Below are 12,057 nucleotides of genomic sequence, written 5' to 3' on the forward strand. Positions count from 1 at the left end.
TCTCACAGATAAAAGGTACAGTCATACAAAAATGTGGCTACCAGCTCGCAAGACTTTCACCCGTAGTTTCCTTTTAAAGAGACAAGGAGCTACCCGGGAAGGACTAACCGTGCACGACACTGCGGCAAGGGGCTGACAAACAGAACCCGTCTTTGTGAGATCAAGCTCTCCCCTGGGCCAGGTGGGCGCACACACAGGCCTGTCCTCTCCAAAGGCTCGCGCCGTGGCCCCACGGCCCTGCGGGCGAGGCAGAGTCACCACAAGGGTACCGCGGCCCGGGGATTCCCGGGGTGTTTGGCCAGGGTATGGTAGTTGGGCCACCGACGCCGGGGAAGTGCCGGTCCCGCCCTGTGTGGCGCATCTATCAGTGTCCCTCTAAAGCAGGCTTCCTGCTGCACCGCCTGGAGAAAGCCCGCTTGGCCCCTTCTGAGAGCCCGTCTGCATCTGCGTAGCTCGCTCTGCAAGAAGACACTTAAGGATGCAAAAGCCATACCCGAGGAGATTCACATCTCATACTACCGCACAGCAAGAAAGAGGAATAAACTATTGATACGCCCACTCGGAGGGACTCAAGGGCATTATGCTGAGGGGCGGGGAGGGGACGCCAACCACAAAGGTCACATACGGTGTGATTCCATTTACATCACAACATTTTCGAAACGACAAAATCCAAGAGACAGAACACAGATTAAGGATTGCCAGAGCAGGCACGGTGGGTGAGGGGTGCGGTAGCACGAAGGGAATCCTCATGGGGCTGGTGTAACCCTGTATCCTAACTTCAGTAGTGGTCCTACGAGCGCATGCTTGTGATAAAATGACACAGAACCATACAGACTCATTCCGCCCACGCCAATTTCCTGGTTTTGACGTCGTACTAACATTATGCGAGAAACCTAGCGAAGGGCACACAGAACATCTCTGTACGATCTTTGCAACTTACTGTAAAGCAAAAATTATTTCAAAATAAATTTAATACATTTAATAAAATGAAAAGCAATGCCCAGAACTATATACAACTGTGCCAAAAGGCAGGCACGTAAGACTGGTGAAGCCACGGACTGTGCCGAAGTCAGTTTCCCACTACAAGAGGTATGCGGGGTGTTACCACTGGGCGAGGCCAGGTGACAGGTACGCGGGACTTCCCAGTACATGTTGACAACTTACTATGAATCCAGAATTACTTCACGTTTTTTCTTAAAAATTAAGGTTAATGAAAGTCCAGAAACAAGTACAAAACACTCATGTACACACACGTGCACAAAACATACCTGAAAAATTGGAAAACAGTCTTGTGTAAGAAGAGAATCTGTTTTTGAGCAGCCATTGTTGTGTTTCCTGGATCGTGGCTGAAGGCTGAAGTTGCTATTAACAAAGAAAACGAACATAAACAGAAAAAACAACTCAAACTTAATAAAAAATAATCCAAGTCCCTGTCATGCTGTGAAGAACATTTCAACAAAACACAGAAACCCTGCAAGTTTAAAGTCCAAGAAGACCCAAGGGGAGCACAGGTCTGACTACCCAGAGACCCGAACGATGACTGGAAGAGCCTTAAAAACGCAGGAGCCTTACAGCCTCTGCCGGTTTCAGGACAAAGATACTTACTTCACTGGAGGGCTGTGAAACTCCATCTCCCTGATGATTTGGGGAAGAAGAATTGCTAGGGAGAACGGAAGGAAGGAAAGGAGGATTATTACACACATATATTTAAATCAAGACGTTAAAAGGTGAATTTACCCTAACACTGTGGGACAGAGCATATAAATCTGCAAGTTAACAATGTTGGCACCACCGGTCAGGGAGTGAACAGGACGATGAAATTAAGCCAGGAGGCTGTTTAATTTGCGCCTCCTCCTTCTCCAGCAGTTCTAGTAAGAACTTCCAGTTTTATGAAACATTATCTCCAAGGGCTTCATGAAAATGAAGGCTACGCATTCATTTTAGTAAGGAAAAAAATATGAGAATCCAAGACGAACAATTTGAAATTAACTGCAAAACACACACGCTTTACTAAGGAGCTACAAGAAATGGTATAATGATCCTAAGCCAACACGGAAAGTGTCCCTTAATTAACACGTTTATCCATCATTAAAGACGGGGACATTCAAGGCAGCGGAAGGAACAAACGGGTGCCGCTGTCCTCGGGTTCCTAAGGGAAAATGAAAACAAAGGCAACTCCACAGACAGGGTGGCGCCTTCCTGGTCCTGTGCTCTGCCTCCTTTCTTAGCATCTGTCCTTCAATCACTTCAGTTCTGACACTGACTGGTGACTGTCCTTCTGGACCCACTGGGACGGGGACGGCTCCCGGACGGTGCGGGAGCCCACAACCCGCCCCCGAAGTCATGACCGTCACGCCACCCAAGAGGACTCAGGACCGGGCTGTGACAGCAGAAGGGCCCCCACATGGGGACACACCAGTCCCTGGTCTCCCCGACGTTCCTCCTCTTACAGCGCAAACATCTACGAGCTGAGCTGCCCACCAGTCTACTCCTCTGCTTGTCTTCTCATCAGACCCTGTCGCAGACCGGGTCCCTGTGTTCCCTCAAAATGCGGATGTTGACCCCCAACGCCCCACTCCCTGCATGACCGCACAAGGAGGCGGGGCTGTGGGGCAGGGACCAGGAAGGCGAGGTCCCACGGGCGTGAGGACACAGGCAGCCGCCATGGCGGAGGGCCCCCGCCAGAGCCACCCGACCCCACGCTCCCAGCTCCACCACCGCGGGAGACGAGCCTGCACCGTCTCTAAGGCCCCGGGGGCTGGTGTTCCCTTCACGGCGGCCAGGGTGGACCGCGACGGACCGCGTCGGGGCAGCCAGGGCGGAAGGAAGAGAACCTCTCCCTCGGCAGTCTCCTGTAACTTTCCTTCCCAGCGAGAAGCTTCCAGCAACAGGGGACCTCCGACGTGACCCGCCGGCATGAGCTCTTCGGCAGAGGGCGCCTGCGGCACCCCCACGCACAGGCCCCGGGGTCTCAGGTGCAATCCCAACCGAGAGGAACGTGGAACGAGTCCACCGTCTCCGGGTCTAAAACCACAGTAAGGTTTTAGAAACGGAAGGCTCTTCAAGTTTAAAGACTCACCAATAAACGTAGTGTGTGTAGCAGGAGGGCAAAGGAACAGGGCAGAAAACAGCCCTGATGTGGTGCGATTCAAGACCAATGTACGTCCTAAGAAAGGCAATCTCAACACCTGCAAGTCCGTTCCACCGTGGTAACTCACTGTCCTTCTCTCTCCAGGACTCCACTAATGTTCCTTCTCTCTCACCTAGGATGTATCTGGAAAACGCCCCCTTTCCTACAACTTCCACAGTTGTGAACGTGTGAGGCACCAGGGCTGAGAACAGAAAGGCCAGCAGGCAAGGAAGAGACGACTTTCCTCTCAAACCGAGGCAGCCGGACCCCACCACTAAAGACTTCAGATCCGTGTCAACGAGCAGACGCCGTCAACCAAGGAGGGGACGCGAGGGGGCACGGCCCGGGCCGCCCCGGGCGCACGCCGGCACGAAGCAGTACCTGTCTGGGACGCTGCACGTGCCCTGCTGTGGGGAGGTGAAGGCGGGCGCTGTGGAAGGGCTGCTATTCACGTAGGCTGTGGGGGTATCGGGCCACGGAGAGCACTAAGGACAGAAACAGAAATAAATTAGCGAGCTGCTTTTAGAAGTGTATGAAGAAGTATTTCTGCAAGTCACTCTCTAGTCTGGCCAAATGCAAGGTCATAAAACACAAGACACTTGACACTCATCAAGAAACCCCACAGAAACATCAAATTTACTGCCGCGTGGCCTTTACGTGCCACCTGCGTCTATGCACGGACTCATCACAGGGAAGGCCTGAAGTGAGGACAGCAGCGAAAACGTATGCAGGCATTCGAAATGTACAGTTATGCACAGCCGGCTTTCAAGACCCCTCCCCTTCCTCTTAGCAAGGGTCTCACAGGCACCTATCAAGGTTTAGGAACTGCAGAGGCAAGGACGGTTCGTAAGCATCCGCCACGTATGGTGACCAGGACAGTGGCTCTGTCCCCCTAGTGCTCCTCTGCTCTCCTGCTCGAGCAGCACCCTCACCAGTACCCACTCGCCTCCCAGATTCCTTTAAGGTTAACAGTCCCCAGCCAAGCAAGGCAAGGCAGGCCTAGCATCGAAACACATCAACTGTGCACGGTGCTGCCTATGTCTCTCTACCGGTCTACCCATGTCTACACACGCTTCTGGCTTCTCTTTTCTGAAAGGGGCATGGTGAACTAGGACAGCTTTCAGCCTAGGCACCATTCTGACCACAGACAGAGCAAAGACACAGACACGCGCTATTACAATTAGGAGAAGTGGAAAAGCTAAGTCAAAAGCATGCTGAGCAGGTCAGGGCAACCAAGGAGGAGCTTCAAACCTGAGCAGGAGTCCACCTCACTCCCTGACAGAGTCCCTAGAATGAGTCCGTGGGAGGACGCCCTCGGTTGCCAGGCCCCCTTCGCAATCACCCTTCTCAGGTTTTACACAAAAAAGCCATCATGTCTCACCACGGCCAGGGGACAGAAGACCCTCCCCCAAACAAAGCAAAAGACCAAAGATATCGGGATAAATCAGAAAGTACATGACTCTAAAGCAATGCTTCTGTATATGTCGGGTAGTCTTCAACTCCTTGCCTTCCAACGCTTCAGGAACACCTAGCATCAGCTGACACCTACTCAAGTAATCGACCAGATCATAAAAAATAGGTCACTGGGATTTGGGGCAAATGACTCAAAAGGAATTGCAAGACCTGAATGACACCACTCAAAGAAAAGTAAGCACGTCTAAACAAAGTTTCTTTTCTCTACAAAAAGAAAAAAAAAAAAAGACAAATGTAGAATGTGACTGCATTCCTCCCTGTCTCATCCTTCAACAGGCGTTTCCAATAACATTTCTATTTTTACATTTAACTGTTTATTAATAATTGTATAATTTGTTGTTTTGATAAACTGGTACCAACAATAAGTAGCTGGCTGGCTCAGTCAGGAGAGCACACAACTCTTGATCTCTGGGATGTGAGTTCAAACCCCACACTGGGTGTAGAGTTTACTTTCAAAAACGTTTCTCAACAGACTTAAGAGCCTTATGGTCAGAGAAAATATTAAATTTCAGTTTGAATAAGTCTGTCATAAAGAAGTAATTAGGGTGATGGTTAAAAGATTTTCAGGCGTAAGAGTCTGTCGTATTGAGATGAAATTATTTATGGCAAGTGGAAGAGAAAACAGATCAAGGAGGAAGAATGGGATAAAATTTCAGGCATAACTACAGAACTCCATCATGAACTTTTTATTTAACATTTACTTATTTTTGAGAGAGAGACGGAGAGGGAGAGAGAAAGCGAGTGGGGGAGGGGCAGAGAGAGAGGGAGACACAGGATCCAAAGCAGGCTCCAGGCTCTGAGCTGTCAGCACAGAGTCCAAAATGGGGCTCGAACCCACGAACCATGAGATCATGACCTTAGCCAAAGTCGGACGCTTCACCGACTGAGCCAGCCAGGTGGCCCCATCATGAACTTTTTAAATGAACAACAGTTGGGTGTTAAATTGCTATGGTATTTAAATTCGGCAGGATACACTTCAAAAAGCAATGTCATAGTTGTATCTTAAATCGACCACCCATCATGTGTCCCCTCGAAAATGGGAAAATTGACCAGAGTGTTCCACTACTACCAACTTTCAAAAAGAAATCTCATCTGCCCAGACAGCACCCTGAACTTACTGCACGCACACCAATTTCACTGTAAGTGGCCTTTTACGCATCAGTGCCCCCTCTCCTGCAACTAGGTCGTTTCTCTTTCCATCTCACAAAGTAACACCGCCTCATCTTGCAGTCTGAGGAGCCCAACTGGCAGATGGAGCAAGTTCTAGGTGTCACATGTTCACGGTCCCCTCCACTACCTGGAAGACGGTTCCCTTGCTACACCATAAAAAGTATGACCATGTCGCATAACATGCACATCTAAATAAGGTAACCTTTTAGTACTAAGTCTCCCCAAATCTGTTCATCGCTGCCAGCTGTCTGAGGAAATGAAGCCATCAAAAGCTCCAAGTTAACACGGCACAGTAATACGGCAGGGACACCAAATTTATGAAACTTCCATAAACACACCTACTTCACTTTTACACAGCGAGATTCCTTCACCAGTAGAAACGCAGGGATGCTAACAGCTTACTTCTAAAACCTGCCCAATAAATATGAGGCGTGACTCACTGAACACCAGGAAACCAGTGAAAACTGGTCCTGTTGGGAGGCCTTGGCTTCTAAGAAAATGATGGGTGCCAAGTTCTGAAATGGCCAGGCTGAATGGAACACCAAGGCCCGCTCTCCTTTATAGGTTTCTCTTGCAGTCTCAACTGGAGAGGGGAAGGGCATACCCACGAAGATTTTCACAATGTTTCTTCTACCCTGTCGTGCTTCCCTGTCTTTAAGCAATGGGGGGTGGGGGACACCTGGCTGCCTCAGTCATGAGAGGGCACGACTCTTGATCTCAGTACCCCACGCTGGGGGGAGAGACTACTCAAAAATAAAAATCTTTAAAATAAAAAATAAAAGAGAGCGGGCACCTGGCTGGCTCGGTTGGTTAAGCATCCCACTTTGGCTCAGATCATGATCTTACGGTTCGAGAGTTCTAGCCCCGCACTGGGCTCTGTGCTGACAGCTCAGAGCCGGGAGGTTGCTTCACAGTCTGTGTCTCCCTCTCTCTCTGCCCCTCCCCCATCCTCTCTCAAAAATAAACATTAAAAAAAATTTTAAATAAATAAATAAATAAAATAAGCAACGGTGCAGCGCCCACGTTCCGGAGGAAAGTCTGTGATTCGTTATGGCTCCAGCAATACCCGGCTTGGACTGGTGGGGGCACGGTTTCAGTGCACCGTGAACGAAGTCCCTCCCCAGGTAGACTGGAAAATGCCAGCCCGTTTTAGACCGCAGACATTGGCAGCCTGATCTGAGCCAGTAGAATACAGCTCAGGGACAAAGACCGACAGACACACTAAAGGGGTTGTCGTGCAGCAGCTGGCCAGAGCCAACAGTAGGGCCTCTACTCAGCGTGGGACCATTTCAAACAGCACCTGGTAACAGGTGAGCCTGCCGTGCTTTCCTAACGAAGGCCAAGTGTAACTACCCAAGAACTGTAAGAAATGCTGGCCTGCCTTTGTAGGTACTCGCACAAATATACGAAATGCTGTGGACTTTTTTAGAGGGACTAATCTGTACCTTACTTTTTCTTCAACAGGTTTCAAAGAGGAGCTCTCGCCACCCCCTACGAGTATCTTAACCAAACTAAATACAGCCCAGGGCAGCAAGCAACACGCTCTAGGAAGATGTGAAATCCCAGGCCAGTGAACTGCTGACGTTTTGCATACTTTAGACTTAAGAGTCATTAATAATTTACCAACAATTCTACCACCTCCAGATTAGCTCCGGACTATAATAGATTTCCTCAATTTACGAGTTATCAGAACGCATTCCTTTTAATTAAATCGTTTCTAACAAGAAAGGAAAAGCGACTTGAGTTACCAGGATCTCCCCAGAAAAGTTTACTAAGAACGATTTGTGAGTCTTCTGCTGGGAAATGCAAAGAAGATTGAAAAATATAAAACTGAAGGGGGCCCAGGGGACCCTGGGGAGGGAGCATATAGTTGTCCACACAAGCTTTGATCCAAATCAGAAAAGCCCAGTTAAAGAAAACGCGTTATGTGCGCTCCCTATCCAGACATCCGCTTTTCTGTTTTACCGCACAAAGAAGCACTTGAAATATTTTCACTCAATGCTTTAATCTGGAAATGAGGGTCCTGTGATAAGGCCTGTGACTTTCATATTCTACAGAGAATTACATATACACGTGTTAAGAGTGAAAACGTCATGTCTGGCACCTTGATTTTACAAACACTGCCATGATAAATAGAGCAGCCGTGAATACAGACGATGACGGTTACTTTTAAAAATTACCGAATGCTCTGTGTTTACATTTACTGCGGGTAGCCGGTGATCTAAGTTTAAGTAGCAAGAGAATGCTTGGTGGACGTCGTCAAATAAAGACATGCTGTACTTAAGGTGACAGAGCCAAAACCCTCGACTGCACGTTGGGAGAACCAGGTCTCAGTGGAGCAAGATGCGCTCGCTGTTCTGGCCCGAAGCACAAAGTCACAATGCAGGAGCCAAGAGGACACACTGATGCAAAGACTTTTTTCTACCAGTGCCGCCAAACAGGCTTTTAAAAGCACAGACAGACACACATTCTTATACTACATGCAGGGAAATGTGACACAAAGTATTGCCTGTTAATGTCAAGCTTGCTGCCACCATTCCTCTAGATATCCATTGCATTTTCTTATCAGTTATACACATGAGAAAGCAAAACCTTTTTTAATTACACAAAAATGATTAACTCTTTTACTAAAGAAAGTATTTTCAATTAATTTCAATGCTCTTGAAGGGAGTGTGTGTGCAAAGGAGAGAGAGGGAGGGAGGGAGGAAGGGAAGGAGGAAGGGAGGGAACACATTTCTGAGTGTCGTTTTTCCTTCCAAAACCACCCAATATGGTCCGCTTTGTTTTAAAGTGTTAGATTTAGGAAATTTTCCTCAGTGAGGAACAAACAGAAAGCAGGAAGTCTAAACAAAAGCAAATTAAATCAAGACAAGGACATCAAAAACAAATTTGGCTTTACTTTTCGGTGGAAGTTGATCCTATATCTAACACTGCACAAGGTTTCCTGCACAATGAGAAGAGAAGCAGAAGTCCCTTACACTGCCTCGCTTTGCCAGAGAATCACCGTAGTCTGCTGGCAAAGTCCGCTTGCTGGACTTTTTCTGCTCATGTTCAACTGCATCTTCAATTATAGGCTCAAGCCTCATCTGGACAAACACCAAAGATTGGGATCAATGTCTTTTCATTATACAAAGAAAGATCTAATACCCTGTTTTATGTCTCTGCAGTCCAATTAAACAAAGGTATGACTAGCAGGATTCAAAGTTAAAGAAAATGCAAAACCCCAGCAGTGACAAAAATCAGACATTCTAGGCCCCGACTTAATCTCTTGACAACTCTCAAGGTTTGTAAGGTCTGCTTCTGAGACCTGATTGGGATTTCAGCATCTTCATTCCGGACCCCACCCAGGAAACTAACCTATTAAAATCCCCGAATTTAAATAAAACATCTTCCCCACAAATTTCACAGAGAACGTTAAGTCAACCCCCCGCCCAATCTTCCCAACCCTCTGTAGCGAAACCCCTCCTTAGAGTGCTGCTATGCAGACCGCTGCGCGTTTCCCTTCAGAAACCAGAGCGCTGCTGGGCGGGCGTTACCTCCGTAAGGATGGTGGTGTCGTAGGACGGCTGGTACTTTTCCTTCTCGTGAGCGGTTCTCTTCTCCATCTTCTCTCGGTCCGTTTTTTGTTTCCTGTCTGCACCTTTAGGCTTAAACACAAAGCAGAGGGCTTCGTCCAGCAGGCTGAAGACGGAAAACTTACAAGCAGCACCGGCCCTTGGTTATCACTAAACGCCTACCGTCTCTCTCTCACCTTAAACACTTTGATTTGGCAGCTAGCTGAGTGCAGATGATCTGTGTATTCTCCGTTTTCATTCTGCTTAAAGGTGTCGACCTGGATCCTGAAAGGCACCCCCTTCTCGCCTCCGTGCTTCCGGGGAGTAAATTCTGTGCTGATGCAGTGCACCTGGAGAACAACTCAAGCTGAAAGGCACTCAAAGAACCGTCCAAAGAAGAGTCCCCTTCTATTTTAGTCCCTCTTGGACGTCCTGCCGCGGCCATAAATTCAAGATCTCTTCAAACCAACCCCTCATGTTAGCCAGATGCCTGTCATGAATTTCTCTGTACGGCTCTCCTCTCACAAATCCAACTGGGCCTTTCTGGACTTTCCCCAGTCCAACGCCTCCCGTCCTTTACTGCAGGACTTGTTCCAATCACGGGTACGCTCCTACCTCCACTCTGGACTCAGTGATGCTCTCAGACGCAGGGTCCTCGGCCTTGCACACGGCTCGGTCCACGGCAACGGACACCTCACCGTTGAGAGCTTCTGTTTGTCCGCCCTCTCCCACCACCGCCTTGTCTAGCCAGCCCATCACCTTACCGCCGTGCCTACACACGCCAACTGTGAGACCGACCACCTGGGCAGTGGCCACCTTCCCCCAGAGCCCACTACTCACCCTGCCAGTGTGATCTAAACTCCTCTGTCAGCCTTCAAAGTGCACTGAGGACAATGCCCATTTCCCACCACAGGAACTTCTGTTCCTCTTCCGATACCAGGACAAGGTCAGCTAATATGAACCATGTCCCTAGTGATTATTAGTTGATGGGAGGTACTATTTGGTAGGCCACAAAAACACAAAATACTAAAGATTCTTTACAGTTCACACAAATGAGAGCCTACTTAGGCTCATCAGCAATTAAGCAATTTCCCTTTCTACCTGATGATTACCTAGCAATTTCCCTTTCTACGTGAAGATTACCTAACTCAGTAGTTTTAATAACACCATACACAAATTTGAACATAGAGGGCATAAAAATTACTACTAAGTATATTTTACACATATCATATTTATATTTTTAAAAAACTCATCTCTTAGGGATACAAACTGGGTATTTAGGGCGAAATGAAATGCCTGGGAGTTGCTCTAAAGTACTCCATCAATAACAAAAACCAGGGAAACGACTAGTAACTGTTGAAGCCAGGTGGTGGACACGCTGAGGATTCATTCTTCTTCTTCTCTCACTTTGATGGGGGTTTGACATTTTCAATATTAGAATGTCTTTAAATAATGGCAGAAGGAATCTTGAGCTGTACACTTTTTTCAATCTCGCCCTTTAATTTTTTTTTTTTTTTTAAATTTTTTTTATTTTTTTATTTTTTAAAAAATTTTTTTTTCAACGTTTATTTATTTTTGGGACAGAGAGAGACAGAGCATGAACAGGGGAGGGGCAGAGAGAGAGGGAGACACAGAATCGGAAGCAGGCTCCAGGCTCTGAGCCATCAGCCCAGAGCCCGACGCGGGCCTCGAACTCACGGACCGCGAGATCGTGACCTGGCTGAAGTCGGACGCTTAACCGACTGCACCACCCAGGCGCCCCTTTTTTTATTTTTTTAAGTAAACTCTATGCCCAACGTGAGGCTCGAACTTACAACCCCAAAATCAAGAGTCGCATGCTCTATGGGCTGAGCCAGCCAGGTGCCCTAATCCTACCCTTTTAAAAACAGCAGCTTTTGGGGGTGCCTGGGTGGCTCAGTTGGTTAAGCGTCCGATTCCTGGTTTTGGTTCAGGTCACTGTGTCGTGATTTGAGTTTGAGTCCCAAGTTGGGCTCTGTGCTGACAGTGCAGAGCCTGCTTGGGATTCTGTCTCCCTCTCTCTCTGCCCCTCCCCCCGCTTGCTCTCTATTTCTGTGTCAAAATAAATAAAAATAACCTTAAAAAAAAAAAACACCTTTCGTTTCGAAGGAGCACATGCATCCCAATGTTTACAGCAGCAGTATCAACAATAGCCAAAGTATGGAAAGAGCCCAAATGTCCATCGATGGATGAATGGATAAAGAAGATGTGCTATATATATACAATGGAGTATTACTCGGCAATCAAAAAGAACGAAATCTTGCCATTTGCAACTATGTGGATGGAACTGGAGGGTATTATGCTAAGTGAAATTAGTTAGAGAAAGACAAAAATCCTATGACTTCACTCATATGAGGACTTTAAGATACAAAACAGATGAACGAACATAAGGGAAGGGAGCAAAAATAATATAAAAACAGGGAGGGAGACAAAACATAAGACTCTTGAATATAGACAACAAACTGAGGGTTGCTGGAGGGGTTGTGGAAGGGGGGATGGGCCAAACGGGTAAGGGGCATTAAGGAATCTACTCTTGAAATCATTGTTGTACTATATGCTAACTTGGATGTAAATTAAAAAATAAATTAAAAAAAACCCAGGAGCTTTTGTTCAAGAGAAATACATCTTACGAGAAATAGAAGTTTTAATTAGAAGTTCTGATTAGTGTTATTACCAATGGTAAAAGTAGTTTGAGTAATAGGTTAGTCTATA

General features: G+C 47.4%; 2 protein-coding genes across 4 annotated transcripts in view; one reads left to right on the top strand and one right to left on the bottom strand.

The window, feature by feature from the left end:
* FBXL2 (F-box and leucine rich repeat protein 2) overlaps positions 1-8,348 on the top strand; it is a 134,919-nt gene extending 126,571 nt beyond the window's left edge. The window contains exon 17 of the transcript XR_006701040.1: positions 7,238-8,348. The gene's annotated coding sequence lies outside the window, so the exon portion shown is untranslated. The remainder of the gene's footprint in view (positions 1-7,237) is intronic.
* UBP1 (upstream binding protein 1) overlaps positions 1-12,057 on the bottom strand; it is a 51,747-nt gene that overhangs the window by 10,320 nt on the left and 29,370 nt on the right. For 2 of the 3 annotated variants that reach the window (XM_045436709.1, XM_045436708.1), the window contains 5 exons: positions 9,525-9,677; positions 9,310-9,420; positions 3,512-3,615; positions 1,606-1,660; positions 1,269-1,362 (listed from right to left, as the gene is read on the bottom strand). In XM_045436709.1, coding sequence (XP_045292665.1) covers positions 1,269-1,362; positions 1,606-1,660; positions 3,512-3,615; positions 9,310-9,420; positions 9,525-9,677 — 517 coding nt within the window. Of the gene's footprint in view, positions 1-1,268; positions 1,363-1,605; positions 1,661-3,511; positions 3,616-8,751; positions 8,860-9,309; positions 9,421-9,524; positions 9,678-12,057 lie in introns of all 3 variants that reach the window. The other variant, XM_045436707.1, reaches the window with a different exon arrangement.

This window comes from Leopardus geoffroyi, chromosome C2 (genome assembly GCF_018350155.1).
Source record: "Leopardus geoffroyi isolate Oge1 chromosome C2, O.geoffroyi_Oge1_pat1.0, whole genome shotgun sequence".
NCBI lineage: Eukaryota > Metazoa > Chordata > Mammalia > Carnivora > Felidae > Leopardus > Leopardus geoffroyi.